At 41.0% G+C, this 26982-nt stretch overlaps 1 protein-coding gene and 1 long non-coding RNA gene across 7 annotated transcripts in view; both read left to right on the top strand.

The window, feature by feature from the left end:
- The window catches only part of LOC125372518, a 47910-nt gene extending 25322 nt beyond the window's left edge, over positions 1–22588 (top strand). The window contains exon 3 of the long non-coding RNA XR_007218175.1: positions 22137–22588. This is a non-coding gene — a long non-coding RNA (uncharacterized LOC125372518). The remainder of the gene's footprint in view (positions 1–22136) is intronic.
- A 342-nt stretch (positions 22589–22930) lies between these two features.
- The window catches only part of LOC124124966 (ankyrin repeat and KH domain-containing protein mask-like), a 239630-nt gene continuing 235578 nt past the window's right edge, over positions 22931–26982 (top strand). The window contains exon 1 of one of the 6 annotated variants that reach the window (XM_048382813.1): positions 22931–23865. In XM_048382813.1, the coding sequence (XP_048238770.1) occupies positions 22983–23865 (883 nt within the window). In that variant the 5' untranslated portion in view covers positions 22931–22982. The remainder of the gene's footprint in view (positions 23866–26982) is intronic. The other 5 variants (XM_048382817.1, XM_048382816.1, XM_048382814.1 and 2 more) reach the window with 5 other exon arrangements.

Here is a 26982-nt window from a genome sequence, read left to right as displayed (position 1 = left end):
GTTGACGCCAGATAATAAACTAGTCAATTATTATAAATACACTTTTCAAAAGACTACTTACTTAATCATTACACAAGACAGAGAGACAACAACACGAAATCAGAGACATCTTTCAGGGCCAAGTCCAACGTCCCGCCCACCCTATTATCGGTCAATCAGGAGACAGTAGACCGCAAAAGACGTGGCCTATTTTTTCTTTTGGTTAGGCCAGGTTCACAAAGTGCCGATTATGGCTTCCGTTTGAGATCAGACAGCGCTACAACACAAAAAGTGAAAAAGTCTGATTACTGTCCTCTATGATCTGGAAGGTCCTATCATTGTCTGAACGCAGTCGTATGCTTTCGTAACAGAGTCCTACGGGTTTGGGAAAGGTCCAGAGATGTCGGCCAAGCACTCCCGACAGTATGGTGCGTCCCGTAACATTCGGGAAACTAAGCCGATTTTGTCTAGTCGGATTACAATCGTGACTATGTCGTGACAGATTCTGCTGTATTGGATCAAAATCTTAACAATGTCCTGTGTTGTGTGGCGGTGTCCTGTGGATCGGGAAGCTGTCGTGATGAACGGGCATGAATTGTTCATTGCCGTTTCTTGTCGTTTGAGTCCAGATTGCATCCAGATCTTGCCGAATGCGAACCGTCTTTGTCGGTTCACTGTCCGGTCACTCTCTGATCTCTGTCGGATCACATTCGGGAGAATCAGGACTCTGTCGTGACAGATTCAGTTGTTTTTCACCATGCAGAAGATACATAACGGATCAGATTCGGATTGAGAACGGGAGAATCGGGACGCCTCCTGAATAATATCTGATTGTGAATTTCCCACCATGAATCACAGGATCTTGATCAGACCTATTGACAAAGTTTAATCGGGAATGGTCTTATCAAGGACGGCAGTTAACAACCTGAATGTGTGACTGAGCCCTTGACGGGAGCATGGGCACGCACCAAAGTTGATTGGTTAGCCAATCAAATGCGAAGAAATCACTTGCAATTTATGTATTTCCCAATAACTACGAATGCTGCAACAACAACTACGCCATATATGGGGGCCAATATCCATACGTAACGTATTCTACGTCACAGGTGGTTTCCAATTTCAACTGAAGTTCATCTATTCATGGAAGTTTACACGAGGTTATATCACTCCTGATAGATTGGTTTGTAAATAGGCCCAAAGTGATGGAACTATTAAACATTTATTGCTTTGATGAAACCCACGTGCATGGGTCTATGGTCATAGTATTCTGGCACGACTATGGGACGCTACTCTGTACAGCGAATTCCGGCACCACAGTCGAAAATAGTTTGCTCAAGCAGTTCGCTCACACTGATACTTCACACGAACTTATGACAGACACTGTAAGCATGTAGCACGGCAACTTGGTAAGCTGACATGAAAAGCTTAGAGAAAACTAAGCAAACATTGCAAGGTTTCTCTCTTTGTACACCACAAGTCGCTATTATGCGACGCAAATTGTGACGCAACAATATGACATCAGAGCCTTATGTTTGACGTCACAGTCGTATATAGAAGAGCGCCAAATTTCAAGCATCTGTTGCCACCAAAACCTGAAATACAATCTCTTTGTAGATTTGAATCGCAGTCCTGTACACAATGTACAGTCATACATCTTGTGAATAGTGTAGTAACCGCAACGTTGCCTTTTGTAATGTATAATTGCACATACAATTTTAAAAATATGTTAATCGACAATGAAAGGCCACAAAAAGGCCTGTTTCGTACAGAGGGGGCTTATTTTGATTTGATAACCTCTTATGGATCAATCAAACTTGAGTAATCTCCAAATTCATGGTAGAATATCAGATTGTCACAATGTTGTGGAAAGGTTGTGGATTGGTAACATCGTGATATAACGTTGTCACAACATTATTATAACGTCAACGTGCAACGTTATTTCACAACGTTATAACAACGTTGCACATTCACGTTGTGAAAACGTTGTGCATCGGCCATCACACAACGTTTTGTAACTACGTTTCTGAAACGTCGGTGAAACGTTTTAGAGTTTGCTTCTCGATAGTCATAAAGGAATAGAACTGCTTTATCAAAATCAACATGAACTTGTCAGAATACCAAGGCAGTAATGCATTACCTTTCTTTATATTCGGCATTTGAATTTTCATCTCTTAATACTAAAATTTCCAGAACGTAATTGCGTATCTCTATGACAACGTTAGTATTACGTTACATTGTAACGTTATTCCACAACATAACAACAACGTTGCAAATAAAAGTTGTGATAACGTTGTGCTTTGGACATAACAACACTTTTTTGTAAATGATGTTTAGGAAACCACTTGTAGATCTACCATCTCTACTAAATGTTGTCACAAGCAATATTACAGTTAAAAACAATTGGCGCGCATTTTTTGCGACGTGAGAGCGACTGCTGAAAAGTTTAAACTGTTGCCTCGTGAAGTGACGTCAGAATGACGTCACATTGTCGCGGAAGATGTGTTGTCACCAGCCATATTAGTTGTACATATTACAACCAAGTGATTGTGCAGCATTTGGAACTGGACAGATGATCTGTGAATTCGGATTAGGTAAATTAATTTTTCAAAAGCAGTCTCCGCTTGTTGATGTGTTTCTGTACATGCAGATAGTCAAATGATTTAAATGTGTCGTATTATTCAGAAGTGGCGGGGTTTTGAATGCAGTTTGCAGGTCACTTTCACTGAGCGTCAGTGTTGATATTAATATTTAATACACAGAACATGATGTATATAGAATTATAGATATGAAGAAGGCCAAAGACTTTTTTTCCATATTATTATTTTATGGATACCAAGGGTAATTACCAAGGCCAAGCAGTATATGTTTGACCAGAATTCAGTCTGGCGGCGTTTTGTGGTGAAAAGGTCTGTAAACATGCCTAACTTATGCATCGCCTACTGACCACTGACAGTTATCGCCATTTCTTCCTTGTTATTTCTGAAATCATTTCTTTTTAAAGTTAAAATGTACTAATCTTCTGACTTTGATTTTTGTGAAACAATGTGGATCATTCAGGCCATGGGAAAGGTTGATTAGACTTCTCTTATACAGCAAAGAGAATGAATCAAAACAATGGAAGTATTTTCAGATCGACTCTCTGTAGGCTGCTAGTTACAATGAATAGCCCTAGTCTAAAGCGCTCAATGATGTTATGAAAAATTGTATTTTCGGGAAGAGACAGAAACATATTTCTGGTTTCCGAAAAGGCCTAATTAGCACTGACTGAAGTAGCCTAAATGTGGATCATCTGGTTGTTGGTGCTGTCTATTGACCTGTTCACACTTTCGCCATCTTGGATCGAAAATGAGGCTAAGAGAGCATAGCTCCATGCAATGAGAGTCGCATCAGCTCATAGGGAACAGACAGCATGTTGTGCATTTCACTGATGGACATTTTAAACAAACAAAAAATGGTATCCTCTGTATCTAATGCAGAAGATATATCACATTAAATCATGAGGTCCAACTAAAATATGCCTGTAATACACTGGAATTAGCCTTTTGCTGTCAGGATCCGGAAGTGAATCGAAAGGTGCATTTCGAGATACGTATTTCGGAAATAGATTGTTTTATCATAACCTCGTGGGCATATAGGTACAATGTGACAGTTCATTCAATGACAGAAGTTTTGTATCGTAAATAAACCACATAACATGAAACACGTCAGTGTACTTTTTCAAAATTACTGAGTCAATGCATGGCTTGGCGAACTCTAGATCAAGATTGAGATCATGTTTATTTCACGTTTTTATAGTGGTGTTTGCTGCACAACGCACTATCGTTTTGCCACGAGTCCAGTTGACAAATGACACTTTTTCTGCTATGATTTTCATTTTAACATATTACAATGTTAATTATGAAAATAATTCGTGTGTCAAAATAAATATTCAGAAGGGGCGATAACCCTATTCAGTGTGTACAATGACGGATGATACTTTACTTGTTCTTCAAACAAAACTTACTTAACTGATTATTGCCGATTGTGATTGCACCGTGCATGACAAAAGTAAGAATATGTGAACTGTTTAAAATAAGTTAAAAGGAAACTAAAAATTGATAAATATAAATAATGCATGAAATTGAAGAAATACTAGTATAAGAATTGATACAACTACCAACTTCTTGAACACCCTCAATCCTGTATGATGATAGGTAATTGTATATCAAAAGGAAGCTACTAATACATTTATCCTGAATAGTTTGAAAATGTCTTGATCAGATAAGATAAAATAACAAAAGATAAAAAGGAATCAACTTCAATTGGTAATCAAGCCAAGATAAAATATATGTATCGGTACAAATTATGTTGATGGAACAATCTGGATTTCTCATATTTAACAAAGAAACACAAACCAAAATTTTCATATCTTTATTTCTTACAATATAAGTTTTCAAAAGTTAACATGGACTGGGTGTCTTTGTCAGTCAAAAGAACCTAATTAAATTCCAGGAGAAAATAATTTTCTTGCTTGCAAACAAATGGTACAATGTGCTTTTTCAGTGTCCGATAATTATTGGCCATGTTGATTTGTGAGTGAATAAGGCTTTTCACTTCCTCGTCCTATTTAAGTGAAATGTGACAGGAAGCACATTTGTTGATTGAATAAATATGGATTTCCACTTCCTCGTCCTTTGACAGGACGCACATTGTAACCATTGTGTTACTGTCAGCAGAAAGCTCCTCCAGACATCCGTCACCGGGATACTAGTACTTCATTGTGTAGACTCGCTGGCCTGAAATGAATAATTCAATAATATTGTAATAATATTCCTACTTCAATAACATTTTTTATAAACAATGCATATTCACCTTCTCTCAAAATATTGCTTATTTAGAAAACAACATTCTTCTGAAATAGATAAGTTTAAGGAAAATTACATTACATGCTACTTTAGAACAATCTTGAAGGCATCAATTCATCTGATATGTCGAAAACTCAAACAGTATATTCTGTGTAAACAGTAAACTCAACAGATGCATCAATTTAATGATAGTGTACTACATATACTACATATATTATCGCGCACGGAAATTCCCTCTTGTTTTAATGAAACACGTTTTGATATTTGTATTACCGGTATGTATTTTATTATGAAATACTTTATTTAGTCTGATCATGCTGAAAACATACTTTCGCTAGAGTGAAATAAATAAGATTTTTATTAAAATCAGGTGAAATATCACGTTTTGTCACACCTACAGTCAGTCTGCCTCATTGACACTATGGTTTTCTGAGTAAGGTCATGAAGATCACAAAGAAAATATAAGACTTGAATTTATTTTTTCAAATACAATGTTTATCTCTTCATGTGGTTTACTAAAGTTCATATCTTGACTTGAAAATATTAACTTTGTCAGATCACAAGATGAAATAATATTAAACACATTTTATTGTCCAAAAAGATAAAGGGCAGCACTTATTACCGCCTTCTCCCTATACACAGTTATACATAATATTGCATAATCAAAATGAACGATTTACAGTTGAAGCTTCACATTGTGGAAACAGTGTGCAATATATATACAGTGCTCATATGAAGGATATGTACAATGTGCTGGAAAGTGAAGACAGTGTGCATCTCATTCATATCCTAATATTATACATTTTAGTGTTGAATATAGATTTAACAATATTAATGATTAACAGTTTGGAAACAATAATATGCTAGCTACTGAATCTGTAAGTGGTTTCTATAAATTTGTGTACAGACAAGAATATTTTTGTATTCTGGAAAGTTAGATCAAGGCGATGTTAATAACGTATGCTATCCCATGTTCTACGTTTGAAATATCAACAAAAAAAACAGAGATTATCCGTACTATTGAGACCCGTGAAGATCAGGTGTGAAGATTAAGGTGTCTTGCAACATCGCGTTGACTGGATCCTGCTTCAAGAATTCCAAATGCTCGAAGACGCTCATTTTCGGACAGGCGTGGCATTTCACAATGTTGAATAATTGCGTAATTTTGTTGTTTTTCTGAGTGATTGTCAGCACGATGCTAAACAATGCATATGGATTCCCGTAAACGCACATGTTTTCTACCCATACCCAAAGTTGGGGCATAAAAGTCAACTTTTGCATGGAATGCATACTTTTCTGTAGCAGTTGCGATTTTGTGACTTGATTCCATACATGTACTACAATATTGAAAACCAAACTTTACTTGTTTGAAAAATACACTAAAGTATTGGTGTCACAGGAACTTTTGTTGTTGAGTATACTATTCACAACAAATATCTTTTTTAATTGGGACCGCCTCCGTGGTCTTGTGGTAGAGCGTTCGCCCGGAGAGCGGACGGTTCGGGATTCCCAGCGGCGTCAAATCAAACTACATTAAAATATGATACTTGTAGTTACCCTGTCTGGCGCCCGGCATTATTGGTCTAAAACAAGGACTGGTCGGCTTGGAGTATACTGTGTCTGAGTGGGGTATTCATGTTAAACTGTGGCATGGTATCTCAGTGGGATAGCATGCACTATAAAGCGACATCAGTCCGGACGAGTACAAGCAGCCACACACACACGTGCATGCACGTCGCAATATAAGTGCAATAATATTGGACGTGCAAGCAAACCCTATTTCACCTCACCTTTTAAAGTGTCTACTTAATAGTCGTTTAACGTCCATAAAATACAATTCACTTCATTGACAAGGATATGCAGCTGGGTCGTTATGTGATGTCCGCAACAAAACATTATTGAATTCCTTGTGAGGCTCCAAACGTGTCTATCGCTGCCGTGGTCTATTGGTAGAGGTTCCGCCCGGAGAGCGAATGGGACGGGGTTCGATCCCCGGACGCGTCATACCAAAAGACGTTATTATAAGATAGTACTTGTTGTTACCCTGCCTTACTCTTTGGGGCTAAAACAAAGACAGGTCGTCTCGGAGTCAGTATACTGTGTCTGAGTTGGGTATTGATGTTCAACTGTGGCATGGTATATAGGTGGGTTAGCATTATAAAATATAAGGACTTGTACGAACAGCCACACACACAAACACGCAATAATTTAACGCGACATTTAACCCTATTTCACATCACCTCACCTCAAAACTTTTCTGTCAACACTCATATATCCTTCCAAACAGAATGCATCAGTTGTTTTACTAAGAGTCAGATTTGTCCATTTCCACATACAAGCTGATGTAACCGGAAACAACTCGCAACAACCACTACCACCCTACCTCTCCGCTTCTCCCCCTACCCTCCCTCTGGCTACACAACCAAGTGTCGCAACAACCACCACCACCCTACCTTTCCCCCTCTACCCACCACCCTCCCTCCAGCTACACCCAACATCCTCCGTCCAGCTACACAACCAAGTCTCGCAACAACCACCACCACCCTACCTCTCCCCCTCTACCCACCACCCTCCCTCCGGCTACACAACCAAGTCTCGCAACAACCACCATCACCCTACCTCTCCCCCTCTACCCACCACCCTCCCTCCGGCTACACAACCAAGTCTCGCAACAACCACCATCACCCTACCTCTCCCCCTCTACCCACCACCCTCCCTCCGGCTACACAACAAAGTCTCGCAACAACCACCACCACCCTACCTCTCCCCCTATACCCACCACCCTCCCTCCGGCTACACAACCAAGTCTCGCAACAACAACCACCACCCTACCTCTCCCCCTCTACCCACCACCCTCCCTCCGGCTACATAACCAATTCTCGCAACAACCACCATCACCCTACCTCTCCCCCTCTACCCACCATCCTCCCTCCGGCTACATAACCAATTCTCGCAACAACCACCACCACCCTACCTCTCCCCCTCTACCCAACATCCTCCGTCCAGCTACACAACCAAGTCTCGCAACAACCACCACCACCCTACCTCTCCTCCTATACCCACCACCCTCCCTCCAGCTACACAACCAAGTCTCGCAACAACCACCACCACCCTACCTCTCCCCCTTGTGACACAGTTGTCAAAAAATATTGTTTTAATATTTCACAATAATACACAACAAACATCCCGCTACATGAATACATGCAACAAACATACAAGACACAGAGCTCGTCTCGACACCCTGGATTTATAACACAATGGACGAGCAGGGGTGAGACTTCCCTTTGGTCGTTTTCTGGCATCGTTTCAATGATTTGTTTCCATTGCATTCAGTACCATCTGCGTCCCTGTTGTTAAACTATGATACTTCCGCACTTAACTCTTGACACTCACCAGGTTGATGACTAACAGATCCCGAATATTTCTCCACGCCTCCCTGGGAGAAAGGGGAGATGTGATCCCTGACCTCCAAGTTTCAATGTGCCATGTCCGGAGGTCGAGTGATTATTCACAATTCTTACTGCGCAGTACTTCTCTCGAAACAAGGAAGGAGATTTGACAGTGTTGAAAATAAATCAGCAGATCAGATGAAACATGTCACGAATGAATAACCTTGCCGGGCTAAACAATTTGTAACATTTTCGGAAACTTTGATATGTAAACAGCAAATATAATTCAGTTTAATGTCATCTTAAGATGTTAGTTCAATCCTGCTTATCTTGTGGATACCATAAAAATAAATCAAAGTTTATTTTGAGCTGGCATGAATATCATAAAATACTTAGAAAGTCTATCCTCATAATTTTCTCTATTCCACCATGCGTCTTGTCCTACACAAAATATTCTTCATGAATACTGTAAATCGTGAAATTAATGCAATGCTGAGTCACCACATTAATGCGAGTGTTCACCCCTGGCATAAAATACGTCAGGAACTTTATTCGAGAAGCCTTATTCAGAATTCCATAAAAGAGTTCTGGCTGACGTTCGACCGAATAATATCATTTGCTATCTTCACCAACTTAACTTCCTTTAGTGTATGTGAAAAGTTCATATGTTCATAAGCTTCTTCACCGAGTGTACACTGTAGTGGACGTTTTCAGTTAAGAATTAGTATTATATCTTGAAATAATATTATTAGGATATTATTGTCATTGTTATTCCTTCAGATTATTACAAACACAACTTATTTTATGTTTCACATTAAACAGTGAGTGAGTGAGTGAGTATGGTTTTACGCAGCTTTTAGCCATATTCCACCAATATCACGGCGGGGGACACCAGAAATGGGCTTCACACATTGTACCCATGTCGGGTATCGAACCCGGGTCTTCAACGTGACGAGCGAACGCTTTAACCACTAGGCTACCCGACCGCCTCACTTGAAACAGAGAGGGGTATGGAGATTAAGGAGATTTTGGCATTATTAACATATTCTTAATTCTTGAGGACATTATGTTTTGTTTGTTTGTTGTTTAATGCCGCACTCGGTAACTTAGAGATATTACAACATACACACATGTAAGTTGAGTCTGTATTATTAAATCTGTATTGTTTTGCAGAGACTTGACAAAGTGATAAAGAATGTAGAATCCCTATTCTGAAAAGTAAGCATATAATAGATGTATCTACCAGAAAAGTGCATAACAAATTACAATCATATGTCACGACTCTTGTACGTCGAAGTGCACGATATGTGTGATATGTTACAGCTACACGATTAGTTGGACACGGACTGGTCATGATACAGCAATGAGAAATTGACATATATTTGATGTTACATGACTAGACACTGATATTATCTCTCATGTTTATCAGTTAACAAAAGCGACAAGAGCCCAGCCAAACGTCGACTGCACGATTCCTACCACATCAGGAGCGCGTGTCATGATTCACTATCAAACAATGATGATACTGGGGGCTCACCACCTGGGGACCGCCACAATCACATGCAAAGGCAATTGTTCACCCTAATAGGCACGGGAACACAAGGTACATATCAAAATAGGGAATTGAATCGCACATCATTTTGGTCACTGATACGTCAAATCTGGAAATGCCGTCTACACGTCCAACACAAAACCTTTGGAAAGCCCCATGCACCCAGGCCCTGAATCCCTTGAACACGACCAAACAACCCCCGAGCACTACGCTTGTCGAACTCCAAAGTTATGATAATTACAGACATTTTCCCCTCACCCAAAGTAATCTATTCTAGATCGTATTTACCCGTATTAATCGTGGTGTGACATTTAGTGCCAGTTACAGGAGCCCGCAATAAACAGAACATGATAAGACACGCACCAAACCTATACTCTTGATGTATAGGTTGCTCTTATTTAAAAACTGTTGGGTTAATAAGATACGTGTATTATGCTATGCTTTCTTTCCTGCTGTGCTATCATTCTGATTTGAAATAAAGATATAAATTGTTACCGCTTATCTTCCCATATAATTTAAACAAGGTTGGGTTCATGACAAACATATTTAAATATATACAACAACTATACTTACTTATACTAAATTTGATACCTTGTTATTTAAAGAAAATACCAATGAAGGTCTGGGTTGGAATACGTTCCAAGCAACCCATGCTTGTTGTAATCGGCGACTAACGGGATCGGGTGATCAGACTCGCTGACTTGGTTGATACATATCCCAATCGATGCTCATGGTGTCAATCACTGCATTGTGTGGTCCAGACTCGATTATTTGCAGACCACCGTTATATAGCCGGAATATTGCTGAGTGTGGCGTTCAACAACAATCAAACGAAAAATATTATTCAACACCCTCCGACATTTAAACTACACATAGAATAATCAGAGAATAGAATAGACTATATTTTATGGTCTCTGGTGTAATATAATGATTTGAATGCCTGTAACGGGCATTGTTTAAGAAGGGAATATTAGTGGTTTGTCCTATTGATCAGATATGTGCTTCAGTAGTGGTATGGTATATCTCCAGGTTGGTGTTTACAGGGTAGCTCTCATTATTTGTTGATAATTCAACAAGCAAAATAACACAAACCTATTCTACCATGGCGAAAGGTGAGGTGAGGTTTAACGTGGCGTTCAAGATTATTACTCTTATATAGCGACCTGCATGCCGCTCGTGCATGTGTGTGTGTGGCTGCTTGTATAGTCCGGAGATTTTAGAGTGCCAGTCGACTGAGATACCATGCCACATCAGGAATACTACTACTAAAAAATAGTGTACTCCGAGCGGACCAGTCTTTTATTTAGCCCCTTAATGCCGAGCGTCAGGCAGGGTAACAGCAAGTACCACCTTTTAACGTATTCTGGTATGGCGAGGCCGGGGATCGAACCACCGACCTTCCTCTCTCCGGGCGGACGTTCTACCACTGGACCACGGAGGCTGTCCATGACGAAAGATTACAGAGTATACAATAACTAAGTTATGCCATCTTTTTTTGTATCTACGTAACCTCGATGTCGCCTTTTGACGTCAGTTTTCGACATTTACAGCAGGCTATTTTATGTAGTGAATGTATAACCTTATACATAAGCATATACATTCATTTCATATATAAACTGACGGCCAAAAGAAACGTTACCAACGATATTTCTAGGATAAAATATGACCCACACAATTAGATTGTAGAAATTCATCATTCAGAACAGTAAAATTTACTAATTCAACAATAGAGTCCTTGACCTCCAACAGGGACATTTCTTGACAAGGGGTCATTCGTCCAGTATTCGATCAACAACATTGGTTACAACATTAAGGTGACGACGGCCCAGACCGTTCAATACGGGATATGACCTCCATGAGCGGCAATGCATCTTCGAATGCGGCGTCGAACTGAGTAGACAAGCGTCCTCACATCGACTGCAGGTATCCGATTCCATTCCTCACGGAGGGCAACGATCAACGCTTGTCTCGTGGAGGGAGGATGTTGACGTTTCCGAAGACGACGCCCCAGCTGGTCCCAGAGATGTTCTATGGGTGACAGATCTGGTGATCGAGCTGGCCACGGCAGGACAGTCACGTTATTGGCGTTGAGGAAGTCTCTAGTAATACGGGTTTTATGGGGTGTGGCGTTATCTTGTTGGAACACCGTCCGTTGTTGACGCTGGATGAGAGGAAGAACCAGTGGCCGTAAGATATTGCCAATGTAGCGTTGTGCTGTCAGATTGCCTTCGATGATGACAAGTTCCGTCTTCTCGTCCCCACAAATGCCGCCCCAGACCATCACACTCCTCAGATGAAGTACCCGTAAAAAGCGGTCATCCTGCGGGGTCTGGTAATGGTCATCTTGGAGCAGTTCATGTCAATGGCAACCGCTCTCTGTGTTGCTTCCATCTGCAGCATACCTATGGCGCTCTCCCTCTGGACAGCGGTCAGTCTTGGCATGTTCGTTGGTGTTAATCATCGCAACCAATGATAGGGAACAGATCCGTGCGTAATTTATATACGGAAATTGCACGATAATTTGGGAAAGAATGTTTTTAAAAAATGCTGACAAAAAGCAATATCTCCCAAAATCCGCAAAGCACGTGCAAAGAACGACAGAGAACATGAAAGCTGTATTCATGAGATGTGTTCTTTACTGTTTTTGAACAAGTTGGCATCTTGGTTTCAAAGTGGCAAATCAGTTAATGTTGGTAACGTTTCTTTTGACCCTCAGCTTATTTATGTCGTTCAGATATTTGGAAGGATTTGTTCTCTCACAGCTGCTATAAAAAAAGAAATCGTCGCACAGTACTTCTATCGGTATACGATAAAAAGCGGCGAAATTTGTTGTTTTTCAACGCAGAATAAATTCTTGGACAACACTTCCGGGCGGATGTTCTATCATTGGACCACGGTGGCTGTCCATGACGACATAGTATACAATAACTCGTAATTGTTCAGAGGTTTCAAATGACAATAACATATATCTTATATGACAGATTCTTGGGTGGTGGTAATGCTTTAATCTCTACATTTTACCCTTGTTTGTGTGCTCTTGTTCTCTTCAGCAACAGTTCAACATATCCGATAACACTGACCCAGCCTAGCTCTAGCGGGATTCTCCTTGACTAACACTTAGTCCATGAAAACCTTTCCTTCAAATATTTTTGTTTTCAAAAGAACCTTTCCTCTTCTGCTGTTTTCATTTGTGGAATCAAGGAAACCAGACTTGGTTAAGTTTGATATAGACTTGCTTTGGCTGTTATTGAATATTTATAGATATCAATCAAGTCTAGAACGATTTGGCAAGTACAGTATTGTTTTATTTCTACCCCTTAAAGTAAACAGTGTTCTGGGCTCCATTGGATTATATTTTGAATTTATAGCTCAAATAAGAATGTCGAATTACCGACCATTGCCCAATGTCAATACATCGTTGATGCTACTCTATACTATCACCTATTTATTATAATCAATTTGACTAGTATGTACATTACCCCAATGAGCATGTATTTGATCACACACTTAGCATTATCCAATACTATTTTTTTATTTTGTGATGAATTTAACTGGATCAGCCGTAACATGGGATATTAATTATCCATCGATATCTTTCCTTGTTGGTCTAACTATATCTACAAAATATAAATAAAATCCAGCAGGAGCCCAGAACAATTCTTAATTTCAGTGTAGAGCTGAGGAAATCAAGACTTTCTCAATGATTCTAAACTCGAGTTGGACTCCTTTTTTTTCTAGGGTGACATGTCACACAATATCAAGTCCAGTTTGGCCCCCGCCCGGGATCCCGTCCGTCACATCAGCTGACTTTTGGTTATATCATCTTACATGGCCAACTAAGTGTCTCAAGTAAACAAGAACCTAATCAGTGAGGGGTCCTTTATCGAAGTAGTCAGTGCAAACATCAGAGAGAAATTCCTGCAGTGTATCGAGTGAATCAGATCAAAGTACTGGGTCGACATCAAACAGTAGATTACATATTATGTGAAACCTTTTATTATAAAATTAATAATTGATATTGATAATCTTTTTTACAAAATGCGTTCTGAAAGTCATGTTCAGCAGCTTAAATATCATTCGGCTTCGAACAGCTTTCATAAATTTACTGTTTCAGCTAATGTTCCTGATCTAGGAAGATACAGTCAGTAGACTTTCACAGCAGTCTAATTTGGATATAAACATAATTTGCCTTCATATATACTGAGTCAAATCAAAACTTCACATTTTTAAAAGTAATCCCATATATGACAGTCAACGGACAAATGTATCAGAGAAGGTAATTTTTAATCATTAATGTCCAAAGAAGGACTTAATTAACGGTGGTAACCATAATTTGTTCCAAGCACCTACGATATTCGGTAACAACATCAATAATTTAAATCATAAGTCCAAAGCACGGGAATCTGATGGCACACAAGTTCAGTAGCGTGTATGGCCACCATGTGCATTGCCAACTGCCACACAACGCCTCCGCATGGACCTTGTGATGCTTGTGAACACATGTTTGGGAAGACGACGCCATTGTTGCTGCAAAATGGTGCCAAGATCTTGCAAATTCTGTGGTTGGTTCTGGAGAGTGCGCAGACATCTGCCAAGAGCATCCCAGACGTGTTCGATGGGATTGAGGTCGGGAGACCTTGACGGCCAGTCCATGACGTTGACTCCTGCATTCTGAAGAAAATTCCTTGTCAAAATTGCTGTTTGGGGTCTGGCATTGTCGTGTTGGAAGATCAAACCGGGTCCATGTGCTGCCATAAAAGGCAGAAAAGTTCTGGTGCCAGTACCTGGTCGCGGTAAGCAGCAGCGTTGAGGTTGCCACAGATGACAAGAAGCCTGGAACGTGCATTGCCACAGAAAGCATCCCACACCATGACACTTCCGCCTCGAAATCTGTCAACTTCCTGTACACAATACTGGGCGTAACGTTCATGACGGCGCCTCCACACCCTCGCCCTACCATCAGCAAATCGAAGATTAAATCGGGATTCATCACTGAAGACGACTTGATTCCAATTCCTCTGAGTCCATCGTAAGTGTCGCTGTGCCCACAACTGACGTTGACGTCTGTGTAATTGAGTCAGAATCGGCCCGCAGTATGGCCGCCGTGCTTGAAGGTGAGCAGTTCTCAAACGGTTTCGAACAGTTTGCGCACTGAGTCTACCCCTAAACAGTTCATTTCTGGTTGATGTAGCCGTCAAAAATCGGTTACGGAGGTGACGTAAGACAACCTGACGATCCTCTGCATGTGACGTCACACGTGGTCGACCTGGCCGAGGGCGATCAGCGGTGGTACCCGTTTGCTGTAGACGCGTCTGTAAATCATAAACAGTCCGTCGACTACAACCCATCGTCCTTGCGACTTCAGCTACGGACGTTCCCGTCTGAAACATGCCGATGTCACGTTCACTTTGCACATTTGAAATGCGTGGTATGACAAATGGCCGTAAAGACTTTTGTTTTCTTGTTTTTTTCTTTTTTTGTTAATGACTTAAAACACGTGCGGTATTATGGCCACGTGACCAGTTGCACGTGAAAAAACACTTTTGCCACTATAGTGCTGTGCACATTTGATCGATTTTGATCGATTCACCTGCACAAAAACGGGTGTTATCTGAAGACAATACGTGGCCATTACTGTTTAAATACACAATAAGGGCCCACAATGATAACTGGTCAAAATGTTAAAATTTTAGGATTGTGAAGTTTTTAATTTGGTTCAGTATATATACCTGTGGATTTGCCAGTACTAAACTGAACTTGGCACAAAGGATGCAAGGTGAGGTTTAAGTGTTACATGTAGCACTGTCAGTCAGCAGGCGGCACAACTCCTTTTTGAAAATACAGTATCATTTTTGTTTTCCTGAGTTTACCATGTCATAATCATTTACTTATCTTTTGGAAAATAATTCTAAATACATCGGCTCAGTCTGATGTGTTGAGTGGGTGGGTAAATTAAACGAATGTTTACCGATATGGCTTTGTATAAGATTATGAGAGGCAGTAAACATGGGTCATGGGCCGAGACATCGAATATCTGTACCGCTGTAGGGATGAAAAATCGCCCAATACTTCAATAAATCGATGTCCAGATGCCGGGATATCGTACTTACAACAAGACTAAACCTCTACAGTACGGACACCGTGCACTGCAGCCTGAATGCAGGCATGTATGAATATGTTGTCTGTGTACTGAATTGCCGACGTGAGATGATTCCTAAGATCAACCTTGAACACGGACCCTGGCATCGTTTTGACGTATCTGTATTTCCCGGGAGGAGCTGTGCAGGGTCCGTTTAACTACATGTGCAGGCTTCACATCCGTCGCGGACTCTGTCGTACCACCTCGTAGATGTCAGCATATTGTTTCTGGGCCAAGGAGCGGATATAACGGTCTCGAGTGTTGGTGTTTACAACACACTTCTCACGGCATAATGGGCTGCGTGCTCGATGAACTACCAGTTCGTCCATAAAGAACATTTCTGTAAAATACTTTTTTTTTTCAAAAGAACTTTTCCTTCTCTGATATTTCGGTCGTATTTATGGATTGTGGGTTTCAGTTGTAGGATTCAGTTGTGGGTTGAAGCTGTGTGTTGTGAGTTGAAGCTGCGGGTTTCAGTTGTGGGTTGAAGCTGTGTGTTTCAGTTGTGGATTGAAGCTGTGTGTTTCAGTTCTGGATTGAAGCTGTGTGTTTCGGTTGTGGATTGAAGCTGTGTGTTTCGGTTGTGGATTGAAGCTGTGTGTTTCGGTTGTGGGTTGAAGTTGTGTGTTTCGGTTGTGGGTTGAAGTTGTGTGTTTCGGTTGTGCGTTGAAGCTGTTGGTTTCAGTTGGTGGTTGAAGCTGTCGGTTGTGGATTGTTGGGTTCAGTTTTGGGTTGCAGCTGTTGGCTGAAGCTAAGGGTTGCAGTAGTGGGTTGAAGCTGTGGGCTGTAGGTTTCAGTTGTGGGTTTCAGTTGCGGGTTGAAGATGTGGGTTGCAGTTGTGGATTGTGGGATTCAGTTATGGGTTGAAGCTGTGGGTTGTGGTTTGAAGTTGTGGGTTATGGGGTTCAGTTTTGAGCTGCTGGTTGATGCTGTGGGTTTCAGTTGTGAGTTAAAGCTGTGGATTTCAGTTGTGGGGTGAAGCGTTGGGTTTCAGTTGTGGGTGTAAGCTGTGGGTTGTGGGTTGAATCTGTTGGTTTTAGCTGTTGGTTTTAGTTGTGTGTTGAAGCTGTTGGTATCAGTTGTGGATTGAAGCTGTTGGTTTCAGTTGTGGGTTGAAGCTCTGGGTTTCAGATGTGGGTTTCAGATATGGGTTGAAGCTGTGTGTTTCGGTTGTGGATTGAAGCTGTGTGTTTCGGTTGTGGATTGAAGCTGTGCGTTTCGGTTGTGATTTGAAGCTGTGTGTTTCGGTTGTGGATTGAAGCTGTGCGTTTCGGTTGTGATTTGAAGCTGTGTGTTTCGGTTATGGATTGAAGCTGTGTGTTTCGGTTGTGAATTGAAGCTGTGCGTTTTGGTTGTGGATTGAAGCTGTGTGTTTCGGTTGTGGATTGAAGCTGTGTGTTTCGGTTGTGATTTGAAGCTGTGTGTTTCGGTTGTGGATTGAAGCTGTGTGTTTCGGTTGTGGATTGAAGCTGTGTGTTTCGGTTGTGATTTGAAGCTGTGTGTTTCGGTTGTGATTTGAAGCTGTGTGTTTCGGTTGTGGATTGAAGCTGTGTGTTTCGGTTGTGGATTGAAGCTGTGCGTTTCGGTTGTGATTTGAAGCTGTGTGTTTCGGTTGTGGATTGAAGCTGTGTGTTTCAGTTGTGAATTGAAGCTTTTTGTTTCGGTTGTGGGTTGAAGCTGTGCGTTTCAGTTGTGGGTTGGAGCTGTTGGTTTCGTTTGTGGATTGAAGCTGCTGGGTGTCGAATAAAGGAAACTAGTCTTTGTTCAGTATGATATAGGCTTGCCCAGGCTTTGAGTAACAGAAATAAATTGTATATATATAAATGCCACAGTCATGGCGCAGGACTACATGATTGAAGACCAACTGAACACAGAAGGGTTGAGGTAAAATCCTATTTTATTTAGCAACTGGATACACGCCCTTCATCACTTCTGTTCGGTAGTAGACAGTAGATGGAAGCAAAGGCAAGACCCCGTAGATCGCCGTGGATGGCATAAATCTGATCTAAGAGATGTGTAGAATGTATCATCCGCATACAGTACAGTAGATTTAGGTAGCTGTTGGAGACCCCTGTCGGTGGTGACGATTAGTAGTCTTCTCAGCTGACTCATAAATTGATTTGATAGAGATTTATACTACCAAGAGATATCTAAAACAGTAAACTCGTATACGCTCTCCACCTACGAAGAACTTCTAACAGCCATGCGTGTCCACTATTACAAGTGTCTGCAGATAAAAGGTCTTAGTAGCTTCAGTGATTCTGACCATTCGATGTCCCGGTCCCTGGTCGTTATTTGATGTCACAGTTTTACTGTTTCTTCAGTTCAATGTCACGGTCACACCAGAAATGTGTTGCGTAGAATATTAACTGGACCCAAAGTGAAAATGAAGTGAAACATACTCGTTTTAACTCCACATGAAATCACTATTATGACGTCTTTGCATGCCGATGCTATAAATAGGATGTCACACTTCCCAGATAGAAGAGTGCCAAGTTTCAAATGTTTCCATGTCAGCAATATTCCAGTTATATGACGGTGGTATCTACATTACTTCTATGAACATGTACATGATCACACACTTACTAATATTCAGTATTATATAGTTCTATTCTATGGGGAATTTAACTGGATCAGCGGTGTTATGTGATAATAATTTTCCATCGATATCTTCCTTGGTGGGTCTGTCAATATTTCACATTCAAGAGCACATTTGACATAATTCACTGAATCACGTTGACTGAATGTCTACATGTACATACAAATTGAAGACTTTGACAACCATTCCAAGGCAAGATGTATTTTAGCCATCATTTACGTGTGGGCTTGTTCCGCTGTTGAGATGAAACATTAACAACGAACAGCACAGGACACAACTCATACCACACAAGAACAAGTTCAGTATGGCCCTTCGGTTGGAACTTTCCTGTTCGACTGCTTGTAAAATCTGATATCTCACCCCACAGCTAGTAAATACATATTCTCTACTGAATACTCGGGAATACTTATTCTCTGCTGAATACTCGAAATAGAGTGAGTGAGTTTGTTTGTACTACATATGTATATGGTCTCTGTCTGATCAACTGGCTTCAGGGCAAAAGTTTTAAAACGTGCCTGCTTGTGCTTAAAGATTCATACAGGTTACACAACACATATCTCAAAACGGTTGGAACAGTGTCCCGCACACATACAGGCTACACAAATATATCTCACAAAGGTAGGAACAGTGTCCCGCATACATACAGGCTTTATACATATATCTCACAAAGGTGGGAACAGTGTCCCACATATATACATGCTACACATATATTTATCAAAAAGGTGGGACCAGTGTCCCGCATACATATAGGCTACACACATATATCTCACAAAGGCTACACACATATATCTCACAAAGGCTACACACATATATCTCACAAAGGCTACACACATATATCTCACAAAGGTGGGAACAGTCTCCCGCACACATACAGGCTACACAGATATATATCTCAAAGAGGTGGGAACAGTGTCCCGCATACATACAAGCTACACACATATATATCTCAAAGAGGTGGGAACAGTGTCCCACACACATACAGGCTTCACACATATATCTCACAAAGGCTACACACATATATCTCCCAAAGGTGGGAACAGTGTCTCACAGACATACAAGCTACAACCATAAATATCTCAAAAAGGTGGGGACAGTGTCCCGCATACATACAGGCTACACACATATATCCCACAAAGGCTACACACATATATCTCACAAAGGTGGGAACTGTGTCCCGCACACATACAGGCTACACACATGAATATCTCACAAAGGTGGGAACTGTGTCCCACATACATACAGGCTACACACATATATATCTCACAAAGGTGGGAACTGTGTCCCACATACATACAGGCTACACACATATATATCTCACAAAGGTGGGAACTGTGTCCCGCACACATACAGGCTACACACATATATATCTCACAAAGGTGGGAACAGTGTCCCACATACATACAGGCTACACACATATATATCTCACAAAGGTGGGAACAGTGTCCGACATACATACAGGCTACACACATATTTATCTCCCAAAGGTGGGAACTGTGTCCAACATACAAACAGGCTACACACATATATATCTCACAAAGGTGGAAACAGTGCCCCACATACATACAGGCTACACACATATTTATCTCCCAAAGGTGGGAACTGTGTCCAACATACAAACAGGCTACACACATATATATCTCACAAAGGTGGGAACAGTACCCCGCGAACATACAGGCAACAAAAATATATCTCAGAAAGGTTCGAACAGTGTCCCGCACACACACAGGGTACACATATATCTCACAAAGGTGGGACAGTGTCCCACATACATACAGGCTACATACATATTTATCTCACAAAATTGGGAACAGTGTCTCACATACATACAGGCTACACACACATATATCTCACAAAGGTGGGAACTGTGTCCCACATACATACAGGCTACACATATATATCTCAAAAAGGTAAGAACAGTGCCCCGCATACATATAGGCTACACACATATATCTCACAAAGGTGGGAACTGTGTCCCGCACACATACAGGCTACACACATATATCTCACAAAGATGGGAACTGTGTCCCACATACATACAGGCTACACACATACATATCTCACAAAGGTGGGAACAGTGTCCGACATACATACAGGCTACACACATATATATCTCACAAAGGTGGAAACAGTGTCCCACATACATACAGGCTACACACATATTTATCTCCCAAAGGTGGGAACTGTGTACAACATACAATCAGGCTACATACATATATATCTCACAAAGGTGGGAACAGTACCCCGCGAACATACAGGCAACAAAAATATATCTCAGAAAGGTTCGAACAGTGTCCCGCACACACACAGGGTACACATATATCTCACAAAGGTGGGAACAGTGTCCCACATACATACAGGCTACACATATATATCTCAAAAAGGTAAGAACAGTGCCCCGCATACATATAGGCTACACACATATATCTCACAAAGGCTACACACATATATCTCACAAAGGTAGGGACAGTGTCCCGCTCACATACAGGCTACCCACATATATATTTCACAAAGGTCGGAACTGTATCCCACATACATACAGGATACACATATATATCTCACAGAGGTGGGAACAGTGTCCCACATACATACAGGCTACCCACATATATCTCACAAAGGTTGGAACAGTGTCCCACATACATACAGGCTACGTACATAAATCTCACAAAGGTGGGAACAGTATCCCGCACACACACAGGCTACACACATATATGTCACAAAAGGTGGGAACTGTGTCCCGCACATATACAGGGTACACATATATCTCACAAAAGTGTGACAGTGTCCCATATACATACAGGCTACGCACATATATCACACAAAGGTGGGAACCGTGTCCCGCACACACACAGGGTACACATATATCTCACAAAAGTGTGACAGTCTCCGACATACATACAGGCTACACACACATATATCTCACAAAGGTGGGAACTGTGTCCCACATATATACAGGCTACACATATATATCTCAAAAAGGTAAGAACAGTGCCCCGCATACATACAGGCTACACACATGTATCTCACAAAGGCTACACACATATATCTCACAAAGGCTACACACATATATTTGAGGAAAGTGGTAACAGTCTCCCGCATACATACTGGGTACAAACAGCGAGAAATGTTGCTGTTAATATTGTGATATTTTTTGTGTAATAAAAATACTCTAGAATTCTATAATAGCAAATATATACTATACTTGATGAAATAAGTTATATTTCTTAGCTGGTGGAAGCAAGACTCCACATTAAAATTGTCTGACTTATGAAAAGAATAGATTGGCGTAGAGGCACAGAACACTTTTACAAATTGAGGCACATGATCGTTTACAATCCTCGAACATGAATGCCACAAAAGCCTTTCCATATTTATAAGAAATCTCTTCCAAAACCAGAGTCGATTGTAGTATTCAGACTATATCACGAGCATGTGTTTATGAATCACTATCAAATAGTGATGATCGAAGGTGTTTGCGAAACGATGAGCGCACCCTGTCCTACCGGTTGAACCCGTCACAAACGCATGCAAAGGCATGTCAATTATTCACCTGAAAAAAAGATTTATTAACAAGCACGTAGAGGTCGAGTTTTTTTTATTTTCATAAAATTATGAGCTGTGTTATTTTTTCAAACAGATCCTGTCCCGAGTTTCGAGATCCACAGCCCCTTGCTGAACTGTGGTTCCCGTGTAAGGTCACACTGACATCGGCTAGGCTTGCCATAACTCAACTTGCCTAAACGGGGACTTTATGCAATCACTGATGCTCTGATATTTCCACTTACAATTCATGTAAACTGAACTAAATCATAATCCTTGCAAAGTCAAACGGTTCAAGCTGACATTCTTATTTAGGATGTTTTAGTAAATCGGCGTGTTTGTTGGATCCACCATAAAGTATTGTAAGATAATGTAAAAATGTACTGTCTGTTTAAAGTACACTAAATTGTTTGAGTGCGTTTTACGTCCTCCTTTTTTACAATATAAATTCACAAACGTTAGAAGTATTCCGCGTATGAAACGCAATATTCTGATGAAGCTGTTAGCAGTGTTCGAAATACCTGCCTGCCCGACCGTCCGAGACGGGTTGATTTCAACTCGGGCTGCCAGATTTTCAAATTCCCCTGCCCGACGGTCGGGTTATATTTCATATGTAAAAAATATTCTAAATATTTCCCGATGATAAGCATTAATTCACATGTAAAGATGAATGATTAAATGTAACTAAAAAGAAACCCCGTTAGCTTATCCTGAGAAACATATGATTATAGTGGGCAGGTAGGTTTTGGTCAGGGCTGGCAAGTATTTCAGGTGAAATTTCATACCCTGCTGTTAGTCATGTTTGCTGTTACGATGGCACATGTACACACAGGAAGTACTTATAGAGCATCTGTTTCCCTGAGCTGGCTTTCGGCCAAACACTTGAGTCGGGCCATGGTATATATATCCCGCATCAGTGCAGCCGTATACAGTAAACTGCGCCATGGAGACGGTATCAACAGTAATAGTCATCGGTCTTGTGTCGTTGTGTGGTGTCAGTGTCGTACATGCTGACACCAGTTTGACAGCTTTCAATGGCCGACTGAACCTACTAGAGGGAGAGATCAACGCATGGAAACATACAGCTGTTAATCTTGAGACTAAAATGAATCATAAAGTTAGCACGTTGGGGTCATCACTGAAAGAGAATCTGACTAGCACGTTCATTCCTGCCTTGATGGAGGGTCTAGTGAAACAAGCGATAACTGACATCCTGAAAAAAGGTTACATTGAAGATATGATTAGCGGACGTGTTCTGGACGAAGTCAACAGCCTGAAGGCAAGTATACACAACACAAAGACACAACTTCAGGCAGTAACACAACAGTTCAGACACGTTGAACGGGAGAGAGACACTTTCAAAGAGAGTAATGTAAAACTACGTGACGAGCTGACCCACGACATCCATAGTTTACAGCTGCAGCTGAATGAGACGGAAGCTGGTCTTCATGATGCAAAGATTGTGAACACTGTTCTCAGACAGGATCTGATGACACTGAATACAAGTTGTGTGAAGATGAGTCAAGCGCTTGAACGACTGAACAATGATAACCAATCATGCAGGGTGGGCTTGCGGCGAATGCAGCAAAAGTTCAGTACTGACATTCAGAGTTTAAACAATCAATTAAATCAGACCATTGATGATCTGCATGACTCAAAGCAAAGAATCACTGTTCTTACGGAGGACATGATGGCACTGAATACAAGCTGTGTGATGAGAGAAGAGATTGAAGAGAACGATGTTAATGAAACGTCGCTGTCTACATCCTCGTTGACGCAAGTGCCATCCACCACATCGCCCCCTATGTTTCCTGGTGCTGCAGGAGGTGAGACTTTTATGGAAAATATTATGGAAACGGTTGTGTTGCTGAATTTACAACCGTCTCTCTTAACATGCCATGCGATAGATGCATGAAATATATTATTTCCTTTGAAAAAAAAAGATAAATGTATGTCATGAATTTCAAACAATATATCGAATGCATGCATTCTATGTTCAAACGTGGAGACCGTGAATTAAGCTCATTTAAAAAAATGGGTTAACAGTGTATGTTAACGTATGACGTACAGAGCATATCGACATAGGGTTTACAGGGCATGTCAACATGAGGTTTACAGGGCATGGCAACATTGGGGCTTACAGAGCATGGCATCATTGGGCTTATAGGGCGTGTCAACATGTCGACATAGGGTTTGCATGGCATGTCGACATAGGGTCTGCTTGGCATGTCAACATGTGGCTTACAGATATGTTTTCATGGGGCTTAGGGGGCATGTCAACATAGGCCTTACAGAGCATGTCGAGATAGGGTTTACAGGACATGTCAGCATACGGCTTACAGAGCATGTCGAGATAGGGTTTACAGGACATGTCAACCTAGGCCTTACAGAGCATGTCGAGATACGTTTCACAGGCCATGTCAGCGTACGGCTTACAGAGCATGTCGAGATAGGGTTTACAGAGCATGTCGAGATACGGTTCCTAGGCCATGTCACCATACGGCTTACAGAGCATGTCGGCAAAGAGTTAACTGGGCATGTAAACATAGGGTTTACTTTCAACTATTATTATTTCCATTACCCACGCATCCCATAGATTTATTAGAAAACTATTTCATATAGTTGAAAAAACAAGCTGTTCAAGGGAGAATATTTTATTGCGGTACGGGCTTATGCCACCATACAGTGCGGACGCTAACCGTAGGTCAGGACATGCTCATCCTTTTCGCGAACACCTGGTGACATCACTGATTTTCAGTGGTCATTCACATTTTTTTACCTCTATTTGCCCTCTATATCCAAAATTGAATCTGTTTCGGCGGATAATCTAGATTGGTTAATCTCTTGCATTGTCAATTTATGCATTTGCAGTCACGGGTCTAGTTTCATCACTTGGTCTTACCTTGATCAGGTGGAAAAACACAAAGTAAAAGCGTGATCTATAGTATACATTGACAGATGTCCCGTGGAGAATTATGATACAGACACAATAGTTTGGTTTTCGTGCTATATACATTAGGCCTAGTTGCATGGAATGTTGTCTGCCATTTTCATTTGGCGTTGATTTGGTTAACCATTTATATAGACATTTTGCTAAACGGGGACATTTATCACCAAATACATGCATTCAGCTTTAATAGCGCCCCAAGAGTACGAATAATTAATTCCATACTGGAATACATACATAGGGGTATAGATGTCAGTAGTTGGGTCCCCAACCCGGAACACAAGTTTTTATGTTTGTGAAGGAGTTATTAGGGAACATTAGTGTAGAAAATTAGTTTGAAGCATGAATGAAAATCCGACGTCAGTGTGATAACAGTGCCTGACATATCTGTGAAAGGTATCTTTGTATGACACGCGGAGTGAGTGAGTATGCTTTTAGCAATATGCCAGCAGTATCACGGCGGAGGACGCGAAGTAACACAAAACTGTGACAAGTCATAGACGGAAACTGAACAGCAAATATCCTTCCGCCGTACATGTACTTGACCCAACACTGTGCACCAACAGACGCTTCACATGCAGGCTGATCATTTTCAACATCGATGTCCATCGCCTCCATCATCATACAGATCATCGGCATTCACGACTTCTTCAGCCCACAACCCCCTAACCCCATGCACATGGTCATTCCAATAATTTAAATAAATTTTGATTCAGAATAAGGATAAGGATTTTGAAAGCAAACTTGCCACCGTTCTGAGTCCCTTTCAAATAACTGTTTTTCTGATAAGACGGAAGAAAAAAGTTATACAGCACTGTCTATATGTTTCAAACGCTCTACAGGAATATAGATTCTGATCATGGATACAGGAGTTATAGCTATTATATCACAGACGCCGAAGGTTCCGGCGCAGAATAACTACACAAGATGAAACATTGCCACCTTTCCGAGTTCCATTTTAAAATAACTCGTCTTCCTGATTGAATTGTCAGAACCGCATTGTCAAGGGGTTTCTAACGCTCTGTAGACATAGATAAATATTCTGTTAACTGGTATATAGCAGGTATAGATACCGTTCCGTACACCTGTATAGCTAGCTGGCTTACCCACTAAGAGACAAAGCAGAATAATATTGACTCTTTTAGGAGAGTCCAGTTGAACAACATTTAGTCCCGTAAATATAGTTATCTTATCTATACAAAGGGACAGACAGACAAGAAAGAAAATTCTTTTTCATTTCACTCCCGTCTCCGACGACTTTTCAAATTAATGAGTAGGCACGTTTGACCCAGTCGTTTTAGGCGGCGCAGTTCGCCGTGCAGAGATCGCCGAATCCCAGCACCATACCATACTTCGGATGTTCCTCCTACATCAAGCTGACACACCGTGGTATAACCGAAATACTGTTAAAAGCGGCGCGAAATAATAGTCATTCAGCATATCCTTTTTGACGATCCTTTATTGATAAATTATAAAGATCATATTTCCCAATAATGTTTGGATGATGTTTATATGCTTACTACATCAAACTTCAGATAACCAACGTGTCTTTAACCCACAGATTTAGCTCCTACTTTACGGACTTAAGTATGCACATGTGTTATTGTTGTGACCGAGTTAAGTACCTGAGCGCATTCATTTACGGTCAAATTTCATGTTCAGTAAAGATTTTGAATATAAGCAATACGAAATGTAACAGCGACAAGGCAACACTTCATCACTTTGTCAGTGGCCGAAATGTTTCAGACATTCAACATTCAAAATGGTGGCTATCGTCGCGATAGCTTACGGTGCTGTGTTTGCTTGTGATAAGGTTAAGTAACTGGTCAGTTGTTATCGGTAATTATCCGATACAAACAATCTTACAGTCAATAGATGGAGTCGTTACGTAACAGTCAATAGATCGAGTCGAACCTCGGTCACTCCAGTTGCCCATTCGATGACGAGCCTGTCCTGTCCAGTTAATGGTGTTAATGGTGTATTCATGGATGGACTA

The sequence above is a fragment of the Haliotis rufescens genome, unplaced genomic scaffold, assembly GCF_023055435.1.
Source record: "Haliotis rufescens isolate VD_foot unplaced genomic scaffold, xgHalRufe1.0.p SCAF_41, whole genome shotgun sequence".
NCBI classification, from domain to species: domain Eukaryota; kingdom Metazoa; phylum Mollusca; class Gastropoda; order Lepetellida; family Haliotidae; genus Haliotis; species Haliotis rufescens.
This window is presented reverse-complemented; position numbering and strand designations above follow the sequence as displayed.